The sequence below is a fragment of the Synchiropus splendidus genome, chromosome 4, assembly GCF_027744825.2.
Source record: "Synchiropus splendidus isolate RoL2022-P1 chromosome 4, RoL_Sspl_1.0, whole genome shotgun sequence".
In the NCBI taxonomy this organism is placed as follows: Eukaryota; Metazoa; Chordata; class Actinopteri; order Syngnathiformes; family Callionymidae; genus Synchiropus; species Synchiropus splendidus.
The window spans coordinates 28,312,845-28,338,577 of record NC_071337.1 but is presented as its reverse complement, the minus strand read 5'-3'; the positions used below and the strand labels follow the sequence as shown (position 1 = coordinate 28,338,577).

Sequence of the window (25,733 nt, the reverse complement as noted above, 5' to 3'; positions counted from 1 at the left end):
TAATATCAAGGATCCGAAAGGTCACTGTATCATTTTTTTCTGTCTCAACAAGAATGATTTCACTCACTGATATCCGACAGGGTATAACATCCTTCCGTTTGATGAAAGTTCAGACAAGACTCCAAGTTTCTGAATCTGCAAGGATCCTGGAATCCAAACAGTGAGTGATTTCAGCACAGCTGTCGCTTCATGAAGTGACTGACTAGCTCAATGCGGTGCTCTTACCAATGGTCATATTTATGGATTCGGGCTCTAGACCAGTGAGGAACTTCCTTCTGAGAGTGATTCCTTCAAAGTCCACATATACTCGCCTGGAAACTATAAACTCCTTTCCAGTCACAACCTAAGAATGCCAGGAACACAAAATTATCAAGCCAACATTCAAAACAACAACCTGAACTCAGTGGTGAGTGAAACAGTGAAATTTGTACTGTCATTACCAGAAGGACCTAAAAATGTGAATATTGACCATGAATGATGAAGTCCTTCTTTGGGGTACAATTGAATTCAAATTCTCGTGTGATTCCGTCTTGGAAATAATAGTTAGCACAAAATTAGATTATGAAAATTGTATTTCTCTGATGAGCAAGTTTAATCATTTTTTCGTCTTTTATTTTTTTCGTCAGCAATTTACAAAAGTGAACCAGGTGTGAGGAAGTGTACATGTTGCAGTGATGAGGTGACCTCTCTAAAACTATGTGTACCTGTATATTGGGTAGGTTAACGTGTTCGATCTGGGCTTCAACAAACGGTCTCCCTCTCACAATGTCTTTTTCAAGTTTAAGTAAATAGGTAATTTTGTTCCACCTTTGTAAAGCCACATCTTCATGTTTTTGCTACTTGATCGACTGTTAATAATATATTGCAATGGTAAATGTTTACACACCCCAAAAAATATGAGTGTGAACCCTGATATACATATCCCACAATTTCTCCAGCACACATTCTTCATTTTTAGCTTCTAACACAGGTGTCCAAAAATGTTGTAATGTATTGATGATGGCTGCTTGTTATAGTAGAGTTTCTGATGTTTTCAAATAGGAGTGGCTTTGAGCATCCCAGGTGTGAGTACTGACAGGGTCATGGGGGAAATTTTGAAATTAATGCCCCTCAATGAACCCCCAAGTCTTGCATTTTCCAGGCCAAAGACCAAAGAAGCGATAAGACCCTTGTGTCTTCATGTCAGTTTCCTCAAAATGAGCATTTGGTGTCCGTGATCCCTAGTCACCCCTATTCTCTACATATCCGTAAATCCTAAGACCCACAATGCTAGGTTGTTACACCACAGGGGACAAATCAGGGCAATCCACACCTTAGTACTGATGAGATCCCTGTGCTTGTTGCAGTACACTTTCCTGTCCTCCTGGAAAACACACTTTTGGATCCGGGCACACATGAAGTGGAAATTACTTTGGCAGGTGGCAAGACAGCACCCCACAGTGGCCCCACTTTGTAGACAATGATCACAGCGCTGTGGAGAGACAAGAATAATTACTGGGAATTGTTGAAACACCTGCCAGCTAAATATTATCAACAAAACCTTTACCAAGTGTCGCCCCCTGGAGACAGCACTGTGCACTTGCAGGAGTGCACAGTTATTTTCATAAACCTCAGCAGACCAGAGGCAGCAGTTGATATGAGCCCAATCATTCTGTCCCAAATACAGAAGTCGGCCTGCTTCCTATAGAGTTAGAAGTGAACATTCTGTTAATACATCCTGTTACGACACTGAAATGTACACACATGGAAATGAGAAATCAAAGTCCTAGGGAGGAAAGCAATAACATGAAACTGAGAATCATAATGAGGAGGGAGATTTAAAATTCAAAGTACTTGTGTTTTTAAAATATGTTGAATGGCTTCAAATAAAAAGGTCAGAAAACAAGTTATTGCAATCTGTGGAGGTGACCTAAACTTACATTATCAACCAGAGATGGACTGAAGAAATAAGAGAAACAAGTAAATTCATCCACATTAAGATAAAGAAACTTTTTGAAGAAGTTGGTCTGATCAATATATATGTAGAGAACTGCATCCGAATGAAAGGAATTACACACACTACTCTACTATACACATTGCGTCTATACAAGTATACTAGTGTAAGTCTTTTGGTATTCCATTTGGTATTTTGATTTAAAGATGTGATAAGAAAATGTGGAATTGGTACAATGGCTATAATAGATCATGCGACACTATATTCCACTATTAATCTGTACAAACAGGTGAAGTACACTTAGTGGAAGTTTAATTCAAACCTTCTTGATGATAATATGTTCAAAGCACAAATCGGACAAAAGCTAGATTTTTGCCTGCAAGTAAATGGTAATGGTGAGGTCTCCTCCACAATCCAGTGGGATGCACTAAAAGCAGTGTTGAGAGGGAAAATTCTTTCCCCATCATTCCTCTGGAATTAAGAGATTAAAATTATTTTAATTTGGATTAGTACCTAAAGTACAAATATTTAATTAAAATAATGTTGGTGGCAGGATAAAAGGCATTAAAAAAAAAATGGCTGACATGTGACACACTTCCTGGATGGACATTGTCAATGACATTTATAGGATGGAGAAAATAACAGAAGTTAATTTAAACAAAGACTGTCGCTGGAATTAACAGACAAACTATGTGGTTTCTAAGAAACCACCGTTAACTCTGTAGTCTAACTATTGTATAATTTTCCATAAATATCATTTTGAGTGAACACCCCCTTTTTTGCTGCAAATTTAGCTAAGGGTTCTGAGTGTACCTGGGTTTTATTTCCTTGGAATTTAATTCAATTATGATTGTAATGTCAATTCTCTGGATATGTGAAATTGAAAAAGGTCAGTAAAACTAAAAGTCATCTTGTTCTCAGTAAATTCACTAATTTATAGCCAAGTGTAGAACTTACTTTGGGAGCAGAATCACCAAATTGTTGACACAGAACACACTGCCTCAAATCATGGGTCTTGGATGGATCAACATACCCCATCATGTCTAGAGAACAGAGCGACAAATGTAATTCAATATTGCAAATCAGAATATGACGCCTCAAATACTGGGCCAAAAATACGAGGAGAAAAATACGATCAGATAAATACTAACCTTTAGGGTATTTTGGAGGCGCAGACTTTGGATGATTAAAGTAAGGTTTGGAATAAGTCTTCCCCTGCTCCTGATTGACGGGCTGGTGTGTTCTCTCAAGCCACTGTGCGTAACTGTGCTCTTTAGATGGAGGAAGGACAGCCTCAGGAAGCATTCCACTGCAGACGAGAGAGAGAGAACATTGAACTGTCGCAAGATGAACAACATTCTACCGTGCTTGCTTATCAAGCTGGTAGTTTCTAAATTAATGGGTGAAAAAGAGGAAAAAATGTGTTCTAAATGTGTTAATTAACTAACCTGGGGAAATCCTCAGATAAAAAGTTGCGCTTTTTCAGACACTCCTTTGGCAACCAGCTGAACATATTCTCCACCAGCTTTAGGGCAAGAACAATAAAAGGGGATTAAAAGATGAATTTAAACATTTTAAAAGGTAAAAATAAAAGTCCCTGCTTCTTTTCAACTAATGTATCAAAATAACATATTTCAAATAGGATACAAACGACAAATCATCTCCGCATTACGGTATCACATATATTCCAAAATAGGATTTAAAAAGTGACTGAAACTAAACTAGTTGAACAGACAAAACTCCATATCAACACTCAAATCGAAATCACCTATAATGCAGATTGTTTGAAAAGCTTACATTTTCATAGTGCTCTCTGGCCAGACACGTTAACCTCTGATCCCCAGGAAGTAACTCTTCTTCCTTTTGCCACTTTTTCAATACCAAGGAAATGTCTGAATGAAGTGCTTCCTGCAGAGACAAAAATCATCTTTTAACACAAAAGAATCCAGACCACTCAACCTTGTCCCTCCTCGATGGAGTCAAAAGACACTGACTGACGAGGAATTATAGTTACTCACAAATGAGATGTAATGTTTAGCTTCCAACTTCTTATTAATGGCTTGTAGGTCACAGACGGGCTCTTCCTCCATGGCAGATTTGTTGCCATTTGTTTGACACTGTACAATAAAGGATCCTTGTATAGTCATTGGACAAATGCATTGGTAAATAAATTGATCAATTTGCTTACAGATTTGCAGAGAATAAGGTGCTGGGTGATTTGAGAACCAAGAAGGCTGGTGACGATCTTCTCCAGATAAGTCATCAGTTCATGCTGCAGTCCTTCTTTCAAGCGGTTCTGCTCAGGTGACTTCTTGCTGCAGGGTGAACAGGTGAAGGCCACTTGTCCTTTGCTTGACAGCAGACAGAAAAGCTCATCTGCAACAACAAGAAAAAAAAAGTCAACTCCCTGAAGAGCTTCCAAATCCTGAGAGGGGCTCAGCATGTGAGTCACATTAGCTGCAGTTACACTGAATAAATGGATGATCTGAATGAAAATGTATCACGTTATCACATTGGTCAATAAATGAATTCTTAACAAATATGAACTCTAATGCACCGTGTGAATACATACAAATCCATGTAATAATGTAGTAGAGGACATTTTTTGGATGGCGGTTTGTTTACATGGATACATGGACAAGAGTCTTCATCCATGCTTCATGTGGTGCGCATTTTAGAATTGTTCTGTTCAGATTAAACATTGGATGCATGAGCCTGCATATCTTGAAACAGAAACAGATTCACACCAGCACTTGCCTTGCCATAGCTTTTTGATTTTTAAATAGCAGCCTTTGTCATTTAAACTGTGATTCTTTTCCTCCCCCTAAAACTCTTTCCACCAACTTACGCTTGACAACGGTTTTGCTTAGTCATTCTTAGGTCGGGATATACAATTTAAAGGAGTAATAACATTATTCATTATGTATGATTATAAATAGAATCTTATTTAAAAATGATAACATTATTCATCATGTATGAATGGAAATAGCATCTTATTTAAAATTATTATTTGTCATTTCATCTTCTGACCATTAAGACATCATAAATGACCATAGGGGAAAATAATGAATTGGCCGGACAATTGATCAGTGCCGCTCTAATTCCAGGACAAAATATTTCTCACCTGAATATCCTTCACACCTGTGGTGCACCCACTTGCAACACACTATGCAATGAATCATCTGTTCGAGCTGATTTCCATCATCATAGCACCTCTGACAGATCGGGCAGTGCTGACCTGGACAAAGAACATTAGCATCAGTTTTTGGAAAATAGAGAAATCATACTAAAATGGTTACAAGTGATTTGGCTCTCTCACCTTTATTGTACAGATTGTTGCATTCAGGACAGAGACTGCGTTCATGGTTCCAGGCGGTGTCTCCTGACTTTCCAGGGGTTACTCCACAACTTTTGCAGCGAATACAAGTCATGCATATCTGATAAGGAGCAGAGAAACAACAAAGATAAAGGCATTTTTCAAATGAACTAATTAAATAAGTAGGTTCTTAAAATTACCCAGGGAATGGAGCAGTTCACAGGTTTGGGGTATGTTGGTCCCAAACAGGAAGGGTGGTATGATGTTTGGCATCTTTTGCACTGCAGCACAGGCTTTAAAACATATAAACCACATTAGTCACAGGAATACACTATGTAATGATCCATTGAGATGTGGGACCACAGACCTGAGAGTCAATTCGTCTACAACAGTTCAAATTTGAAAAACCATTGTCATCAACATCATTATTGGCCCTACACAATCTCATATGCACCTTTTTGTGTTTGCTTCTTCTGCCACAGACGTGACAGAATTTGCATCGCCGGCAACACCAGTTCTCTTTGGTCTCCTCAAGGGGGCGCTCCTCGGGTGAAAGGCAGAAGCTGTGAAAAGGCTCACAGCAAATTTGGCAGTAGATCATCTGAGCGAAGGGGGGAAAAAAGAGTAAGAGAAAACATGGACCAGCAGAGCAAGGCATATGAACAAATGAATGAAGCTTGACACAAGACCCACCTCATACTGTCCCAAACTTGCGCAGAGCAGACAGACAGGTTGTGGTGTGTTTGCGATGGATGTCAGGATGCTGAGTCCTCCCATAAGCCATACGTTCTGGACCGCACAATCTTCCTACAAACACATAGTTGTTCTCAAACACTTCGTAGAGAATCATTATTAGTCTAGGTTGCTGGTCTAAATGACTGCTCAAAATAACCAAAGGGTCACAGAGCGTGTTGCTCAGCACATCATTCAATCAGAGGTGATGGTTTCCTTAGTGTATTCAGTTCTCAGGGTGCACTATCAAGGTCAAAGAAGCACAGGGCTTAAAACCACTGACACACTGACAGAAGGCCATCACAAGTCTAATGGTTTACATTCAAACAACCTGCAGCATGCAGTCCAACTCATTAAGAAAGACTCAGTGAACATACTGAATAACTCACAAACCCACCTTGAAATCCACACGGATCTTATGGTTGCCCTGTGAGAGGCCCTTTTGGGGAAATCCGTTAGTGAACCCAGTCAGTGCGTTGACAGACGAACACTCTGAAGGGTTCTGAGGACGAAGGACAGAGTGTGGGTCAGTTCTCTGACAGTTTTTCCACTTTTTCACCGAGCTGCACTCCTTCACAGGGCGATTCCTTTGTTTATCTTCTTTCCTTGTGTGCATGCTTCCATAAAAGTCTCTGTTTTTACAGGCAGTGTTACAGGACTGCATTTTGGGCCCAGTTCTTATGTCATCTGCGTCTCCGGGAGGAAGAAAATCTGGGTCATCAAGCAGGGACAAGGATTCGGTAAGACGAAAATAGTCTGTGATAATGGCATCGAAAGAGGAGGTCAACGTAGTTTTAGGAGGAACCAAACTTTCCAAACACTGTAGAGGAGTCTTCGGAAGAAAGTCTGGTGTGAGATGTGTTATAGACTGCGATGATTCCAGGGGTGCCAGTGTAACTGGATGCGGTGGGCATGAGCTAGAGACCTGTATTTGTGAGTTTGACTGTGAGCACTCCAAACACGGGGGCAAGTGCAGAGGCAGTGACAGAGGAGACTGCAGGACATAATCTGGCAAACGGTGTAAGAGGATTTTTATCTGTTGATGCAGTTGCCGGATCTTGAAGTGGCTGGTTACTCTGGTCCACTTCCCCACGCATGACTGTCCCTGCAGAGGAAGGTACTGCCTAAGCCAACCAGAAAGACAGTTCCAAGGCTACACTTCTGTTAGTGTCATGCGAGGAGGCGAGTGGCAGCTACAGTGACAGACCGGAAATATGGCATGGCATAAATGTTAGCTAGGATTAAGAAGGAACCAAAAGCAGAGATTAACCCTCAAGACTGGTTTCAAATTCTCAGTTGAATGTGCTATGTGGATATTGTTATGGTTTCAATCATTGGTACCTTGTGACAAGCAATAAAAAAAGCAAAAAAATAAATATAACAACAACTAGCAGGCACCTAGCCGTGTGGGAAAAAAGAAGATGACTAACTAAGTACACTATAAGCAGGCTCCTTCAGGAAACAGCAATGAGTTCTAAACTTAGAATGCTGTCCAGGCAGAGACATCAGTACTTTACTTAAAGAATACTGGAATAAGAGGAATTTAGTGTGAAACACCTTACTTGTCAGGAGAGCTGCATCCAATAAGACAAATAAATATTGGTGTACTGGTATTGGCATTTAGTGAATTTTGATTTCGAAGCAGGACTTCAAAACATGCACAGGCATTCAGATAAGAGATGCACCACACATTTGAGTACAAAAATATTAACTTAACTTGCAGAGTTAAGTTCATGATGCAATGTGATACAAATATCTCCACATAGAAACCTTCTGGTCAATGAATAGTGTTACAACATTCACTCAGTTATGTTTCAGATCAGTCCAATCTGTAGATGTTTCACGATCGTTAACTGACAACAAATTGAATATAAACATTTAAACAAATGTATTTTCAAAACTGAGGGAAATTTAGAGAGTGAGTTAATACAGAAATCCAATATATATACATGCTGAGAAAATAGAAGAGGACTGTTAATTTAACGATATTTGGACACAATCATAACAGCTAACGATTTTAGGAATAAAACATTTAGAATTTCAGCACATGCAAAGCAAGCAAGCAGATAATCATTCCAACAGAGACAGAAGTTCATAAACATTTGAATTCACACATGGTTACACCAAGTAAAAAGAGAGAAAACACCAGATTGCTCAGAGGCTTATACCAGGGCAAAGAATTTTTGGAGTAAATTATGGACAGTTTCCAAATTGAAACTTACTTTGTATAATGTATAATAATCGCGTTGCGCAAACTGTTTGGTTAACATTATTTCCAAAAAGTAATTGCCCAGGTACAAGTGGGTTGAATGAAAGGAGATAAAAAATATGCTTGTTGTAATTACCTTGTTCAGCCTCGGTTTGCGTCCAGGTCCAGTGGAAAATGGTCGGCGTCGCACCACATCGAGAAGGGGATCATCAGCTACTGATTCTTCATCTTGACAGTGAAGCAGAAAAAGCAATGATTAACTGAGAAATCACTTTTCTATAGACTACTTAGATTACTCTGCCTGGAGACGATAAAATGAAAAACCATACCAAGTAACAATCTTAATGTGTAATCGATGAACAAAATACATGCCCAATTACTCGTTCAGAAAAACAGATAATTTTAATTGGAAACACTGAAGCTGATCTCAGATGTCACTGGGTCCAATGTTCTTTTGGTCTTCCCCTATTATGTCTGCCTCCCTGGGATATTGACCCTTACTTAGACCTTTAGTTAATATCTTCACTCAACTTTGTATAAAAGGTCTTGACCTTGAAGTGATCTGAGAAAATGGATCTATTTAATCAATTGATGTCACATTATAACAAGAAACCTGCAGTCAATTGTGTATACCATCTCCGTATTTGATGGCTCAACAATTTTCATGTCCAAATTCCCTGGGTAAAGGCATCAAGTTTGTACCTAGGTTGCTTATTTCAGCAGCTACATCAGGCTTCACTTTTGGTTTTTCAGCCTCCTCTTCTTCCTCCTCCTCCTCCTCCTCCTCCTCATCTTCATCTTCAGACTCAGACTTGAGCAGGCTGCTGTAGGAACGTGGTTTGATATTGCGAAGGGATTCTTTCCGGACTCCAGTGGTCACAGAGGAAGCCATTTCAAAGGACACATCATTGTCGTCCCAATTTTCTTCATCTGGCTGCGGGACCCATGACCGACCTGCCTGGACTGAGGAAAAGCCATTGGATATTCATTTTATAGTGAACGTTTCAGAAATGACACTGATTTATAATTCATTTTAGAATAGGTAGAGAAAGGAGAAGCACATGTATTCAGACACATACTTTTGCCAGACTTGACAAGCCGATCAAATTTTGCCTTTTCAATTCGGTCACATCTTCTATATCTGGATGCAGGAGAGGGAATACATGAGACACTTAGTTGAAGATATTTAAGCAACACTTTTGCATACTGGACGACAAGGTCACCCTGATGAGCTCTCAAAATAACAACATGAGGACTACAAGACAAGAAGAAACTTACATGCAACACTGTCGTTTGGTGTTGGGTCCACCATATTTAGGCTTATCCAGACAGTTCATACACTGGGCACAGTCCTCCTCAACTAAACAGCCTTTGCAGGTTCCACAGCGGCGGGACCGAACTCCGCCTGCTATATATTGACTCAAACGCCTCCTCCTTTTAAACCTGAAGCCCTTCTTTTTGAACCTCCTCTTGCGCAGGATGTTTTCCTGAGTGACAGCCCACTGAGTCCGGCTTTGATCAGCCAGGTCTTCATCGTCATCTGCTACGTCTGCAGAGAAGAAAGACAGCAGATGGGTAAGAGCTGGCAGAGACATATTCAACATCTGATGAGATGATGAGAAACATTAGTGAGTCCAGATACAGACAGACAAATTGTCCAAGGTGTTCTACAGTTTAACATTTGTCTCTACAAACTACACTATATAGTATTTGCATGGAATGGTTGAATTGTTTTGGGCTTGTGTGAGCAGGGAAATATGTCCAGGCACTTTGAGAAGATATTTAATGTCATATTTAGCTACTTCTCTAAAATAATAATCCAGCTGATGACAAACGTGTTCCTCCATGTGTTCACTGGGGACAGACTTTAGGGATTTGTCAAACAGCACTTTCTCACCTCAGATTGAGTGATGCTCACTCGACCAGTGCTGGGTAAAGCATTCCAACAGCAGTGGCTAATCTGTGTGTGACAAAAGATAATTTTGCTGGAAAATACTTTTATTATTATTATTATTATACTAATAATGATTATGTAAAGAGCAGTTTTTGATGCTTCAAATATTGCAGTTAAATAATCATTAGCGAGTTCTATTTTCAGGCAAAAGGTTTAAGTGATAGTGATGAGAAATGTTTCCCTTTTATGCATGACGTTTTAGGTGGATTAGACTTAGCAGCTATGCAACAAAACAACATGAGAAAAATAAGTTCAAAGAATCAAATGTATGGTATGAAAATAGTTGATCAATAGTACTATGAGGTTGATTTGATAAGAAGCTACACTACATATTTAGCACTTTTGTCTGTAACCTCAATAATACAACCAATCTCTTCTTCAGACATTTAGTTGTTCAGGTCAATGTGAGACTCACCCTGCACCATAACAATATCCACATAGCACATTCAACTGAGAATTTAAAACCAGTGTTGAGGGTTAATCTCTGCTTTTGGCTCAGACAACACCAGCCCTGGCTGGCATCCTTGCCTTACCATTTGCTCAGAAACCTCCTCTAGGTAGTGACTTGGCCACAGGTCTCTGCCATATGACGAGTGCCCAAAATCTACAATAACTGGGGGTGTACCAATATACAGATTATTCGATTGATTGAGGTGCAACATTTGACATTTCAAAATTGATTCACAGTAAATATTTTTTTTTTCATGGTGACAAAATGATGCTGACCAACCCAGATGAGATCTTTTGCTATCTCACGATTCGATTTTTGGGGCCATGATACAATTTATTTATTTTTTTTATTCAAAAATAATTTAACTGAAAATGATTTCTTATCTGATTTCTATTCATGATCAACTTCCATCAACTTTGCAGGCAGAATGACAATTTGACAAATAAAAAAATATTTTTTCACATTTATTTGTTCATGCTTAAAATGGAATTATTAAAACTGATAGACAGAAGCACTATCACAAAAAAACTAAATACTTGCCGGTGCATTGCTGTGTTGCTAAGGCGCTTGGTCTTGATTTTGCAATGCTCGCATTATTTAAGCGTCATTTTCCATCTTGGTGTTTCCGGGCACTGTGTATCCCAAAATGACGACAAACTATAGACTTCACGGAGCTAGTCAAGGCAGTTATTCTGCCATCTTTGTATGTGAATTTTCTGGGTATGCGTGCGTTCCAAAATGGTCTGAGCGGTGATATCAGGACAGCGCACACAGTTGCAAAGTGGCAGACTGACATTTTAAATGTTTATTGTTAAATCAATTTTGGGACCTTTTAAACAGATTCTGAACCATGACGATTTTTCACCTTTCACCTGGGTGAAATTGTTTTTTACATTACATGCCCTGCTGGTATGATTTAATTCAATGTATTCTGTTCTTTCTCTCAGCAAACTGGTAGTGAACATCAACTGAATGAATGATTTTGATATTAACAAATATATGTCACTTAAATATAAGTAGTAGTCACAGAGTGAAAGAAATAAGAAAAGAAGTTGCAAAGTGGGGATGCACCGAATTGATTTTTTATTTTTATTTTTTTTATAAATGCCTAGCCTAATACACAATGTATAATATAATAGTAAATATTGAATAACCGATGTGGTTAGGTTTTTTAACATTTTTTTTAATGTTGCAAAAATGGTCCAGAATATTTACACAAGTCAAAGAAATTTTATGAGATGATTGAATATTTTTCTTCTTTTATGTTTCAGACTTTGCTTTCAAATCATGATAATTAAAAACATACAATTTCCCATTATATAATAGGCTGATAATGTAAAGAGATCTAGATAGTTAAACACCCATTGCAAACTGCAAATCTATTGTCGCTCTTAAACTTTAAAAGAACCGAACAGTTGAACTGCAGTCTTTGGATCACACTTTGATCACACTGGACGCGCTTAATACTTGACACCATGGACAACAAAGAAATCATCAAATAAAGAGGAAACGTGTGATACATGGGTCAGAAAGTAAAAATTATATTAAACCTGTGCTATATTGACCACTCCTGTTCGGTCACCAGTGAGCCCCGGGGGTCGATGCTGTCACCGCCGAAGGATTGTGTTCCCAGATTTTTCTCTGCACTTCGAGATTGGTGGAGTGGGTTGCTAGAATTTCGTCTGCAGAGTTTGTTTCTCCTACACTGCGCATTTTTTTATTTATTTAAAAGACACGTTGTTTTACACCATGTGGTCAATTTGAAGTGGAAATCATAGTCCAGGCTGCTCTGCATGGTGTTTGATCGCATCACACGCCACTATTTAGGTTCAGTGTTGGCTTTTTTCCTCATTAAATATATTAGGCCACCAAATGTTAAGTGCATGTCTAGTTATGATTGTGACTGTGGTTGTGGTTGAACAATCATTTGTTGAGCGACCAAGTCTTAGCAACCTGAATCATAATCACATTGAATCGCAAGGTGCCTAAGATGGAACAACCTTATCTAATAATAAAGGATAAAAAATATTCAATAATAAAAGGATAAAAATGTAGTCTAATATCTTTTGCCTAGTCAAATGCATATTGATACACCGAGTCCCAGAGCGCACAGAAGATGATGCCCAAGAAGGCCTCACTTCCTTAACCACAAATAATGTGATCATCATCTGGCCATCAAACAGAAAATGCTCCTTCCCAATAATTGTCAGGTAAATGTATCTCCCTTTATGGCCCAGTTTAAATTTCTTATGAATCTCTTTGTTGCTCACCTTTTTGCTTAAACATCTATAAGTTTGACACATTCACTGCTCTTTTGGGCTGCACGATTACCGCTATCAATTGTCGGCATCACAACATACACAACATTGCAGGTTTTTTTGTTAGGACTTTTCAACTTTTCTTTAGTTTCATTAAAGTATCACTGAAAAATTACTTTTCTCAGGGGAGCTCAGTTAATGCATGCAAGCTGTCGGCTCACAGCCAGCCCCTCCGAGAACAGGAGAAAGAGTCTGCAAGCCAGGATGAATATAAAGAGCCCTAAGGAATCAACATCACCATTAGGCTCTTATTGGCACAACCAACAGTAAGGTGATGAAATTTTGGTGCAGCGAATCACTGTCACAGAGCGCAATATAATGATGTAAATTAACTTTAGGGAACCATTGATAATTCAGGATGACTTTGCAGCAGTGACAAAAAGTGTCAACAAGGCAAAGCTATCACTGATGTGGTAACTTTTACGGGCGAAAATAACATGCTACCAGGCTGCAGTTCTTTGGATCGCAGACACAGATGGCAACAATAATAAAGTTAAAGTCCAGAGAGCACAAAGGGAACTCAATCTGCCAACACTCTCCCAAACTGATTTTTTTCCTCTTCAACCTCTCCAAATATCGTAACTCAATATCAATAAATAACATGTTAATATCACAATATAAATAAGATTTTCCAAAATCGGGCAGCCCTACTGCTTATCCTACCTTTGACTCCCATGAATACTCACCATTACGCTGTGGCTGCCAAAAACTTCAGGCACAATATCAAACATTTCTGACATGCTGTGCAGAAATGCTATCAACCTGACCATTAAACTACAAAGTATCAATCGTACCATTTTTTGTGTTTATACATGACGGAAATGATTAGAATAATAAGATTGCTGGCATAACAAAAGGAAAATAAAACCAACCTCATTATATTGCCCACAGCTGCTTTGCCATAAGATAGCATTTTATAAAGAAAGTTCTGAGGCTCAGAGGGCAGAAAACAATCATGTATGCAGATCAGTCGAAATCTATTTTAGTGTTGCTATAATCATTTAAATTGACCTAACCAGGCGACCTCTCCTGGAGGAATAAAGAAACTGTCATAGGTATTTAAGCAAAATTCCAGTAGTGGGAGACCTTACCTTCACCTGCAGGGGAGAAGGTGATGCCCTCTCTCTCATGAAGGGGAAGGGCACTGAGTCTGGGAATGTCATCTGGCACCAACGCACGTGGTTGACCCAAAGCAACTGCCGCTGCCCGACAGACATGCTTGATTCTTGGTCCACCAAGAGGCTGCTCCTTGGGATAAAAAGAGTGCACACTGTGAAGGGCAATATTCACCTCTACTGGACAGCAAATAAGACAGATGAGCAATAAAAATCAGCTGATGCCATGCACATCTTTCTGGATTTAAGTATTACCTTGCTTCTTCAGAAACATAATATAGAGGAAGGCTGGGAAAGGAATAATTAAGAGACTACATTACCTGAGGACCAGCATCTTTGGGAGATAAGCTGATTCTCCTCTTCCTCCTTCCTTGCCCTAACACATGAGATTCCTTGGAGCTCATCTATCAAACAACAAAAGGATGAAGATGAAAGCGTAGTACAAAAACATGAAAGAGAATTTCCATTTTATTATTCTTCCTCAAAACTGGTCAGTTAATAATGAATGAGATTTCTTGCGAACCACTCGATTACCTGGGACAATCTTAGATATTTAAACAGTATAAAACTTCATTTAAGGTCTCTGATCAAGAACAGTTTTTGTTGCAGCAACTCTGATTATAACAAAACTCAGACTTGAACCAAAGATGTGGATTGATTTAGTTTCCTTTCTTACCTGAGACAACTTGAACTGCTTCTGCTGGTCAATCTTGATAAGCTGAACCTTTGCTTTTTTTAGCAGGTGGAGCATCCTCTTATTTGACCCACTCAGACGGATTCGTTGGCTTGGCCCAGTCACGTCCACCCCTCCAGTCTGTGTGCTCGAAGTGCCGTTTTCATCTGCTACATATCAAATGTTGAACATGATCAGGGAAAATGTCCATACATCGAATACGTCGAAAACATTATCACAAATCAAATAACAGAAATTTCAGTGTTTATTTTTTTTACTTTGTACTAACTATTGAATTCAAAGACATGAACATGACAAAGACAAAAACATGGAAACTCAAGAGAATGAACTCAGTTAAAATAAATGCGATTGTGCTACATTGGTAAACCAAAAGAAACACCAACACATCGGGGGTGGGGGGCGTGACCCTGAATCTCCCGGAGAAATTGATGGAGGAAAGCACAGAAGCCCTTATTTTTTATACAGATATCAATAACAGAGATTTAGTATTGGCCAATACAGAGCCAATATATAAAAAGGGCAGAAGTTGCCAAACAATATGTGACATTGTGAGGAAAAAACTTGGGTAGTTCACTTATATGCAATCAGGAATATAGCGCACTTTGTAAAATAATAAAGCTGAAATAGGAAAAAAAAACATTGAATTCAGTTCAAGTGGTATTCCAACTGGTCTTGACACCCTGCATGTTCCTCTGCAGCAGGATTAGAATATGTTTTAAGAGTCCGACAGTGTGCCACTGAGACGCAACGGCTGACAGCACGTTGTGATCGAAGTTCCTAGTTGATTACACTACTGTGACATCTATCATGTTGCCAGTCTTATCCCACAGAATAACATGGACACTTATTTACAGATGGAATTTGCCACTTGTCAACATAGAATTTGTCACACAGCAAAAACTACACTGAACAGATTTATGCGTATGGATCACGCTTGTTGCCACTGACACCTGATCTAGAATTTTCCTCAGTGCAGGATCAGCGCATCCCACTAAATATACTGCCAAAAGTGCTTACAAAGTACCTTGCTCTGGTCCTTTTTTTTGGGGCAAAATTTTCACATTTTTTTACCATAGCATCACTTGTATTGACTTGGCTTTATTCTTATCAAATCTTTCAATAGATTATTTTCTGGAACATCCAGCAATGTAATGTCTGAAAACATTCTTATGCTGGACTTGCATACATTGATATTGTTTGACATTTTGAAGTAACCAAGACTTACCATTTACGCTTGTGTCTTCTGTTTTCATATCTGAAGCTGTTGTCTCATCCTCATCCACTACAACTGAAAGTTTCCTCACAACTCCCGGAGTATCTGCCTCCTCCATCATGATTGTGGACTTCTCTTTGCTGACTGAAGATGGCTCATCATCAGTTGTACTCTTCTGACAGTCCAAATGAGCTTTTCGCTCTGCCAGTTTTAATGTGAGTTTTTTAAGGTTCTTGTAGATGTCTGACTCACTCTTGCCCTGAGTTCTCTGGAGTGAGATCTGTGTCACAGCAGAAGCCCCATCTGCCACCGATGAAGTGTCAGAGGGTGACGAGCTTCCATCCTGACCTGACAGTTTGGACTTTTCATCATCTTTCTTTTGACTTTTCAGCCAGTTTGACAGAGAACCCTTTGGAAAAGGAATGATCTCCTCATTCAAAAATCTTTTAGGAACCTTGATGACACGTGAAGACCGACCACTGCTTGCTGAAATTGAATTGGAATTGTTTTCTGATCCATCAATAATTGTCTGGTCACCCTCAGGGACCGCAAGCTGCACCACTTGTGTGCCTGGGATGGGTTCAGGAATATATGCGTAATAAACACGCTTTTGGCGTATCCGACTGAGCTTTGGCTTAGTTACGTCTGAGACAGGTTTCAGGGTCTTCTGTTTATAACTATACAAGGATTTGCGTCTTCTGTACACCCTGTTTCCAGTAGATTTGAAGTCGGAAGGCATTGCAGCCTCAGGAGCATTGAGTGTACCAGCCTCCGCTCCAACCATAGGAGACGCACCCATGTCCTTACCGAACCTCCTCCTCTGCCGCTTGTTAAAAGATGCGGCAGAGGGAGTCACAGCTTGAGATGTGCGTCGGGAGCCAAATTTAAAACCCCTCATGTGTTTCCCAGACCTCTGACCCCTGACTGACTCCCCCTGCTTTGTGCTATCAGCTGAGGTAGGAGCTATATGAATTGGCAAGGTGCCCGAGTTTGTGTGTTCTCCTGAGACTGGTTCATCTGCGTTCATGGCTTTTGGCATTTTACTTGAAAGCCTTGATTTTATTTTCCCAATTAAAGCAGTATTTGGACTCTTGGGAATTATTTTTCCAACAGGTGGTTTAGCCTCAGAGGAATGGTCAGGATGAGGAATTCCTTTGCTCCGTAATGATGACTTGAGAGGAGTCTCCCTCTGGGATCGTAATGGTCTGGTCCCAAATCCAATGAAATCTGCTTCCTACAGAAAACAAACAATGGGTTTTAGCATACACTCAGCACAACAGGATAAAGACAACTTTAAACTTCAGAGGCAAATCATCATCATGATCAGATTAGTCTCAATAACTGTGAGTGAAGTGCTGTTCAGTGAAAATATGAAGCCTGACAAAAACCAACCTGCTTATTCCACTGTTACAAAGCAAAGAAAATAATAATTGACAAATATATTTTAAGAAATATAGACTGTAAAGTTGCAATATTACATGTTTAACATCGAATATTTAGGGATTATCCGATCGATTGGTCACCGGTCGTGATCGGTGAATGCCAATCACTGCCCATTGCTGCCGTTCACAACAAGCGATCACATATGACAGCCGGCATTCCGATGAAGCACCGCTCATTGTGATGCGCCCGCTCCTCCCTACTCGCTGCTCACTCTGCAGTAGCATGTCTGCAGTGAAGGTACTTTCAATCGGTCATTTAAAGTTTGCATCCTGTGGCATGTGCACGGGAAAATGCTCTGCAGGGAAGAGTGTTAAAATTAAATACGCCATTCAAAGCAGCGGGGCAGAGATTTTTCCGGCTTCACGTAAGTGAGAGCGGTTTCACACTGCGGGTTCTGTCTCGGGTGGCATTACTCCGATTCGCCCCTGCTGTGCAGCCTCGCACTTCAGCGCCTCGGGCGATGTCCTTTTTTTTCTTCTCAGCTGGCGGCGCTCTGCGCAAAATAGCTGTTTTGTGACCCACAAGGAAGCCCGTCTCAAGCAAGTCAATTACCGTCATCAGCCGCGCATTACCAATTTACCACCACCGACTTGACCTCCTTATTTCTCAGTCAGTTCTTAACATTACGAGTCCTTCTCACCCTCCAGATATGAACTGTTGACGGACCTCCACCATGGCTGTAACAGAATGTGGAGTTTCACAGCCAAAACTAAACATGAAAGAGTCTATTCATGTTTATTTTACAAGGAAATAGCAGAAATAAGCTGCGTAATGTGCGAGTGTCTTGATTGATCCACGCTCCTCTCACGACACGTTGAACAAAGTGAGAGAGACAACGGACGATCAAGAAGATTTTGAAGTAAGGATCCAGACATCAGAAATGATCAATGAATAGTCTGGTAATCTTCTGTAACTTGGGAAAAGTTAGCGTCTTCCTCCTCGCTGTTCTTCTCATGCAGAAAGCTGCGCAGCTGCGAGATCACAGCAGTGAAAAAAGTTACTGTAGAGCGCTGTTCAGTGTAGTTTTTGCTGTGTGACAAATTCTATGTTGACAAGTGGCAAATTCCATCTGTAAATAAGTGTCCATGTTATTCTGTGGGATAAGACTGGCAACATGAAAAGGGCGATAGATGTCACAGTAGTGTAATCAACTAGGAACTTCTCCCACAACTTGCTGTCAGCCGTTGCGTCTCAGAGGCACACTGTCGGACTCTTAAAACATATTCTAGTCCTGCTGCAGAGGAACATGCAGGATGTCAAGACCAGTTGGAATACCACTTGAACTGAATTCAATGGTTTTTTTTTTCCTATTTCAGCTTTATTATTTTACAAAGTGCGCTATATTCCTGATTGCATATGAGTGAACTACCCAAATGTTTTCCTCACAATGTCACATATTGTTTGCTTCATTTAAGCAAATATGTCAATAAAATCAGGTGTTTATCAGCCTAATAAAGCTGAAAACATGTCAAGTCCGCAAACTTGATCTTTCAGAATGGTTACACCCGGAGACGATAGCAGGGCATTAAAATAACATTAGTTCACGGGCAAACTATGTCACCAGTCTTGGTGATTGGTTTAGATACAATTCCTGAGGGCAGCCTTAGCAACAGTTTGCAACATTAGACTTACGTTGGCACTAAACTAGTGCAGAAACGTAGTCTATATTGTTTAAGCAATTTAGCTTGATTGCCAGGTATAAAAAATGTGGACTATGATTCTGCAATGCAAACGGTTGAAAGACTGAAATATTCAAGACAAGTGTATTAACATTTTAGATTAGATTGCCTTTTACTTTTCTCATGAGATTGTCTCTTGAAAATTTCCCACATGTATTCAAAAGAGCTTCGAAAGTCCAGCAGCCTTATTCAAATCGTTCCACTAAAATGACACTGACACATGACACATAAACAATTGTGTCACTGACCCACACGTTTTGCACGCCGAGAGCTATTTTACTTACTGTACAATACCTACAGGCACAAAACATTTCTCACAATTCAGTTATGGGTTATCATAATCCTAGTATAAAGACCTAGTACCTGTAATTGTCAGCAATAATCACAATAAGAAAATGTACCAAAACGATGACCATGAAAACAAAAAAGGCAAACCAGTAACAAGTAGGTGCTTTGTTCAAATTGGCAGAACAAGGAAAGATCGACAACAAAATTAACTGAAAACCGAGTCAAATTGGGGTAAACAATGTTTGTTCTCATTTTACAAATAAATCAGTCGCACTGGCAACAAAGTTTCCGCCAAGTGCCGTATCCATACAAATGCATGTGGTCAGACGTAAACTTGACAACTTATTAAGGAAACACTCACCATGTTGTTAATTATTAAATTGGCAGTAAAATACTAGTCGTACAGCTCTATGCACTGGTTTTTATCTTACAGTCAACCAGGCTAACGCGCACAAATCCAAGAAAAACTAGTTGTAAACAACTCATAATTGACGTCTTCGTCATGTCGGCTTCAAAGATATCTTCAGTCGCATTAATACTGCACAACGATGGCGTTAATAGTTCGTGAACTCACCTCGTCGCTGTTGCTGGACTCAAAGCCCGCATCTGACCGCCGACTGTGCTTTTCCACCACACCGAGCAGGCGCAGCAGATACGGGTCTTCGCTTAACGCAAGGCCGATGTTTACGGGCCTGGGCCCTGCGGAAGCCACTTCTTCGTTTAGACATATCCTTCCGCGTTTGGTGCGTTTCTCCGTTCGAAATCTGTTCCGTACCGTGCATGGACGGCCCGGGAAGCGAGCTTTCGCCGGGGCTAGATGGTTCAAACCGCCAGCAGCGGCTGGGGATGATAATCCGCTTCCCGATGCCGCCATTATTCACCACAACAACACAGAGGCGCGCGGCTGACTGCGGCGATGACGAAAGTCCGACTGCTTGCAAGCGATGGCGCGAGGAGGAGAGGGAGGAGCAAAGCATCATGGGTAAGCGAACACCACGGCGTTTCCTGCGTTCCAGGTTTCGTGACTTTATTGTTCTGTCACAAATCAAAGGTTCTCGTGTCCGTGGGAGTCATTTATTCACTTCCAACCTTCACCGGGTCACTATGACAGCAACGAAAACGCCATTTCAGAGGGTGCCTGATGGGACAAACCCATTTATAGGCTCTCGCCTGTTGTTGTATTATCAAGGAAAAAAAAATCATTCGTTTTAGAGCTTTATCTTTGTAATGGAGTTACTGTGGGGAGCATACCATCTCATCTTCCTGCCAGTCGAGCTTATCCCTCAGGTCAGCTTGACTGCCAACTCAAGGGCACAACTAGGCCTTTGAAGTCAAACCAAAATAGTTGAGTGTGCAGGAAGTTTTGAAATAAATGTTTGCTATCATTTTCAAATCCCATGACTCATAAACATGTTTGGCCTCTGACTTACACTATTTTGTCTTGATCCCTACACGATCGTGACACCTTCTCTTTAGAAAGCACTACACTTCTAGCATCGAGTAAATACAGATCATCAGATCTAACATGAAGTGACAGAATTCAATTTAAGTTCAATGATGGTGATGAGCCAGTCAATCATAAAATACACTCTCCAATTTGCACTTACAGGATAACAGGAAAACATGTAACAAAATAATACATTTTTAGGTACATACAACTTTAATTCCAAACATAAACAAGCATGAATCAATACAACAACTGATGTTGAGTACTTTATTCTTTTAAATATTTTGTGGGTTACACAAATACAGATCAATGTGGAGAGGAGCTCGAAAAAGCTTGAAGACTTAAACTCTGGCTTGCTGCTTCTGCTGGAATTCAGCAATTCGGCCTTCCATCACAGGCCTGAAGTGCCTGATCAGACCCTGACAAGACAGAGACCACACAGAAGCATGTTTATTACAGAGCCAGCAAGCTGCTGTTAAACCAAGACTTGAGGTCTTGTACATAATGGTTAAATCTTTTCCACGGTTCTTCAGTGTATGTCATTAAGCAGTCATTCGCTCCTCAAGAGTCTAACCCCATCTAATTACTGTGTTGTCTTATATGGTCTTCTGTTGGGTATAACTTTCCATTCATATGAAAATCTGGTATTAGAACAACCTTATTATGCCACCATGACAGCATTGGTCCGTCAGTGCACAAAATAACTTTTGGACAGATTTGATGACATTCTGAAGAGATATGTGAAATGGGACGAGGAACAAATTTTGATTTTGGAAGTGATCTAGATTACAGTCTGGATCCAGAGAATACTGTAGAATAAACTTGAACAATGCCAGCAAAGCTTCTAGATCTTGTCTATTCATTCATTCTTTTAATCAATTGTTTGATGAGTGAATCATATGAATCACTTTGTCAGTGAAAAACAAGTGCATTTTACCTGCACAGGCCACGCAGCACCATCTCCAAGTGCACAGATTGTGTGTCCTTCAATCTGCTTGCTCAGCTCCCAAATCATGTCAATTTCTGCAGTTCGTGCGTCACCGCGAACAAAACGCCACATCATGTTGTTCATCCAGTCCACGCCTACACAGATGAGAAGGTCACCAAGGTCTCAAAGACTAACAAATGAAAAGGTGATAAGTGAAAAGAAAACCGCTACCTTCTCTGCAGGGCGTACACTGGCCACAGCTCTCATGTTTGTAGAACTCAATCAGACGAGCGATGGCTCTGATAATGTCAGTCTGGGAAAACAGACAAATCACACTTTACAGGTGTTTTTTTATCCAGAAGGCCATTTACATTGGCAAGAGGAACGTACTGATTTGTCCATGACTATAAGAGCAGCGGTTCCCAGTCCAGTCTGAGCTTGAATGAGACCGTCAAAGTCCATCAGCACCTCCTCACACACTTTCTTGGGAATGAGGGGAGTTGAGGAGCCACCAGGAATAACAGCTAACAGATTATCCCATCCACCACGCACGCCACCTACCAGACAGAAATTTCATTCCATTAAAGGAGATTTTATAAATAAATAGGGAAGCTGTCTCATAAATGTGGTGAAGAATTAGTAGAGCATTTAATTCATTATTTTATTCATAGATCATATTGCTGCCAATTTGAAGTGTTTGATCAGATCCCATGAGAGTAATCAAAAATATTTACCTGCATGCCTCTCGATCAGGTCTTTAAGAGGAATCGACATCTCCTCTTCTACAGTGCATGGATGGTTCACATGACCAGAGATGTTGAAGAGTTTTGTACCAGAGTTTCTCTCTCTGCCAAAGCCCAAAAACCAGGAGCCACCCCGGCGACAGATGGTGGGGGCCACAGATACCGTTTCCACATTAGCAACAGTTGTAGGACAACCAAAGACACCTAAGAAAGAAAGAAAGAAATCAACAGTTGGCATCAAAAACTAATTGCGTTAATATTAACACATTATTTCAAACCAACAGTACTGAATGATTAATTACATTTTTAATAGTGTGCTGATTAACATCACCACATACTTTACATTAATACAGACAATAGTCGACACGCTGATGTATACTTTATATTGTATAGTGATTAGATTTTCTTTTTCACACCTACCAACATCAGCAGGAAAAGGTGGCTTGAGGCGGGGTTTCCCCTGCTTTCCCTCCAGGGATTCAATAAGGGCCGTCTCTTCCCCACAGATGTAAGCGCCAGCACCGCGCATGACAAACACGTCAAAGTCATAACCGCTACCACAGGCATTCCTTCCAATCAGCCCTGCAGCATAAGCCTCATTGATGGCCACCTAAAGAACAATAAACAGTTCATCTTACTGCGCCAATGTCACGCACCGTGTTACTTAAAAAATGATCCGTTTTTACCTGCAGGTTGGAGGATTCATTGTAGAATTCACCTCTGATGTAAATATAAGCAGCCCGAGCACCCATGGCTCTTCCAGCGACCAAACAGCCCTCCACCAGCTTGTGGGGATCATTTCTCATGATCTCACGGTCCTTGCAGGTACCAGGCTCACCCTCATCTGCATTCACCACCAAATATTTGGGCCTAAAGAAACAAATTACATCAAGAGTTTAAAACAGGACACATTTTGGTTACAGTCTCTAAAATGGTACAAAAACATCTGAAAATAATATGTGAACTATGAACAGCACAAAGTAACTAGAGCTGCAACAACTAGTCGGCCATAATCAACTGATAAATTGGGCATCAACCGGTGCATTTGTCGTCTAGTCGCAACATTATCAGTTTGTTAGCACAATTTGCAGTAAGAGGTAAAAATAGCTGCAGCTCTGTTCCTATCACGACCTGAAAGGTGAAAGGTTTGGGACAGTTTCACAAAAGCCACATCAAAGGACACAACATGCATTTGCCACCAAATATTGAGCAATAAAAACGAATACAGTATACACTACAATCATGTTGACGTTCTTCAACCTGAAAACGCTGAATGCTGACTAGTCGACTACCACAACAACCAGTTGCAGCCCTATAACTGACATACATACATTCAGGCAATTATTACCAACCAATACCAATATAAAAAAAAAAAACCTTACCTGCCATCACTTGGCTTATTCATGAAGCTCCACTTCATTCCTGTGGGAAATCCTGCACCACCTCTCCCACGCAGTCCAGAGACTTTAATTTCATTAAGGATCCAGTCGACGCCTTTGAGAAGGATCTCCTTGGTCTTGTACCAGTCTCCACGCTTCAATGCTCCCTTCAGCCTGATGGCAATCCACACGAAGATAAGTAGGGGAAAAAATTAAAGCAGTCTAGCACAATCAGATTCCAAATTAACCCAACCTTTAGTGAACTACTGCGCAACCACAGTTCGATATTAAGCAACACAAAATTGCTTCAAAATTTGTCATTTGTATTGTTGAAAATAGTCAAAGGGATGCTTTTGGCCAAAACTGTTGCATCTGTAATTGATGGATAGTGTTTTACAAACACATCCTGAAACTTCTTGAATAATTTCAGTACATATGAAAACAATGGTGTCATGTACACATTTATAAAAAATGTGGACAGTTATACACACAGACACTGGAAATTTAAATATATAATAATAATCAGTTTGATATGTAACTGCACAAGCAGAAAATAACCTTCAGGACTGTTAACATATACATAGTTTTACCTCCACTCATGACGTCCATAGAGATTTGTAAATATCCTGTCCTCATCTGCCAGTGGACCATATGTTGTTTTCTTCGGGGGACTCTGTAAAACATAAATAAGAAATAATATTGGAAATTTGTAACGAAACAGGTGAGCTCAAGATTGAATTTCATTTACCTGGGCTGTGCTGTTGTAGCGGGTGATGGCATTCACTCCACTATGACTAACAGCAGCAGGGGCACGGGCCACCCCACTCACCAGAGCTCGCGAGAGGGACAGCATCTTTCCTGAATTAGCCTAAAAATAGCGTAATGATTACTATCCAATGATCACTTCAAATTTAAACTTAACAATAATAAATGACTTCAATATTGTATTTAACCTGTATTGGTCCTCTTTTGGCATTTACCGTCAGGGGTTACCAGAGCAACAATGCAACTAAATAATAGATAGCAAAAAGGCTACCCAACAGTCTTCCTCGTGAGTCATAGAAATATATACATTACAACTGAAATGTAAAGCGTTAATGATATTATCCAGAGCTGTCTATACTTTGAAATAAATAATCATTAAAATTCAGTCCTAAATATGGTCAATATACGTGTTAGAAATATCATTTATAAGGACTTCAGACTAATGATGGTAAATCTGACTCGATAGCACCTAAACCGTTATGACGTAATTGGTTTAAAAATCGAATATAGTTGTTATCATTATTATAATATTATTATTATTATAAAACAAGAAGTGGGAGCAAAATCCTAAATGCCAAATAGACTAATTCTGACCGCCATCAAATCAAAACAAATCCATTTACGTAAAGTAGCCATTGGACAGTTTCGTAATGTTACACTTTTGTGCTCTTCTGGACGGAAACAAAGCATTTAACCGCTAACCAAATCTGGACATTGTGCTGGGAAACCTCTAAAGTTCATAAATCATGTGCATTTTCAACCAGTAAAATGCATATGTTTGGTACATACGTAAGAGTACACACTGACCTCCATGCACACACGGCTAATGCTAAGCTAACACAGAAATCCCTTCACCTTGTCGTTTGAAGAAAAATGACGTCTTTGAAATTTTCAACATTGTTATGGAATTGCTTTGCTATGCATTTTAAATATTTTACTCAGATCAATGATCACACATCTATGCAAAATGGATTGCAAAAACAGTGCAGCTTACCGTCTCTCGTCCCTAGCAGCTTACGAAAACTAGAACCGGAAGTTTGCTCCTCAAACACTGCTGCTGCTGCGTCGGAGGAAAACAACCATCCGCGCTGCACCGCCGCTGTATATAGGCGATACAATCATGTAA

At 40.0% G+C, this 25,733-nt stretch overlaps 2 protein-coding genes across 6 annotated transcripts in view; both read right to left on the bottom strand.

Annotated features, from left to right (window-relative positions):
• The window catches only part of kmt2ba (lysine (K)-specific methyltransferase 2Ba), a 29,022-nt gene extending 8,736 nt beyond the window's left edge, over positions 1-20,286 (bottom strand). For 2 of the 5 annotated variants that reach the window (XM_053864246.1, XM_053864248.1), the window contains exons 1-25: positions 19,920-20,286; positions 15,948-17,169; positions 14,705-14,871; positions 14,349-14,432; positions 14,005-14,161; positions 9,469-9,739; positions 9,270-9,331; positions 8,893-9,153; positions 8,327-8,418; positions 6,379-7,086; positions 5,943-6,056; positions 5,704-5,850; positions 5,450-5,542; positions 5,253-5,370; positions 5,058-5,171; positions 4,122-4,309; positions 3,952-4,050; positions 3,731-3,841; positions 3,382-3,458; positions 3,085-3,242; positions 2,891-2,976; positions 1,547-1,681; positions 1,313-1,471; positions 226-343; positions 68-146 (exon numbers count right to left, since the gene is read on the bottom strand). In XM_053864246.1, the coding sequence (XP_053720221.1) occupies positions 68-146; positions 226-343; positions 1,313-1,471; positions 1,547-1,681; positions 2,891-2,976; positions 3,085-3,242; positions 3,382-3,458; positions 3,731-3,841; positions 3,952-4,050; positions 4,122-4,309; positions 5,058-5,171; positions 5,253-5,370; positions 5,450-5,542; positions 5,704-5,850; positions 5,943-6,056; positions 6,379-7,086; positions 8,327-8,418; positions 8,893-9,153; positions 9,270-9,331; positions 9,469-9,739; positions 14,005-14,161; positions 14,349-14,432; positions 14,705-14,871; positions 15,948-17,169; positions 19,920-20,219 (5,120 nt within the window). In that variant the 5' untranslated portion in view covers positions 20,220-20,286. Of the gene's footprint in view, positions 1-67; positions 147-225; positions 344-1,312; positions 1,472-1,546; positions 1,682-2,890; positions 2,977-3,084; positions 3,243-3,381; positions 3,459-3,730; positions 3,842-3,951; positions 4,051-4,121; positions 4,310-5,057; positions 5,172-5,252; positions 5,371-5,449; positions 5,543-5,703; positions 5,851-5,942; positions 6,057-6,378; positions 7,087-8,326; positions 8,419-8,892; positions 9,154-9,269; positions 9,332-9,468; positions 9,740-10,087; positions 10,153-14,004; positions 14,162-14,348; positions 14,433-14,704; positions 14,872-15,947; positions 17,170-19,919 lie in introns of those variants that run through there. The other 3 variants (XM_053864249.1, XM_053864247.1, XM_053864250.1) reach the window with 3 other exon arrangements.
• A 691-nt stretch (positions 20,287-20,977) lies between these two features.
• On the bottom strand, positions 20,978-25,706 carry ndufv1 (NADH:ubiquinone oxidoreductase core subunit V1). Its single transcript, XM_053862808.1, has 11 exons — positions 25,602-25,706; positions 24,591-24,710; positions 24,433-24,515; positions 23,846-24,016; positions 23,150-23,333; positions 22,884-23,073; positions 22,455-22,667; positions 22,111-22,277; positions 21,952-22,033; positions 21,730-21,875; positions 20,978-21,211 (listed from the first exon to the last, which is right to left on the bottom strand). Exons 2-11 carry the CDS (start codon positions 24,693-24,695, stop codon positions 21,134-21,136), a joined length of 1,419 nt encoding a protein of 472 aa, XP_053718783.1. The 5' UTR covers positions 24,696-24,710; positions 25,602-25,706; the 3' UTR covers positions 20,978-21,133.
• Between the last annotated feature and the right edge of the window lie 27 nt (positions 25,707-25,733).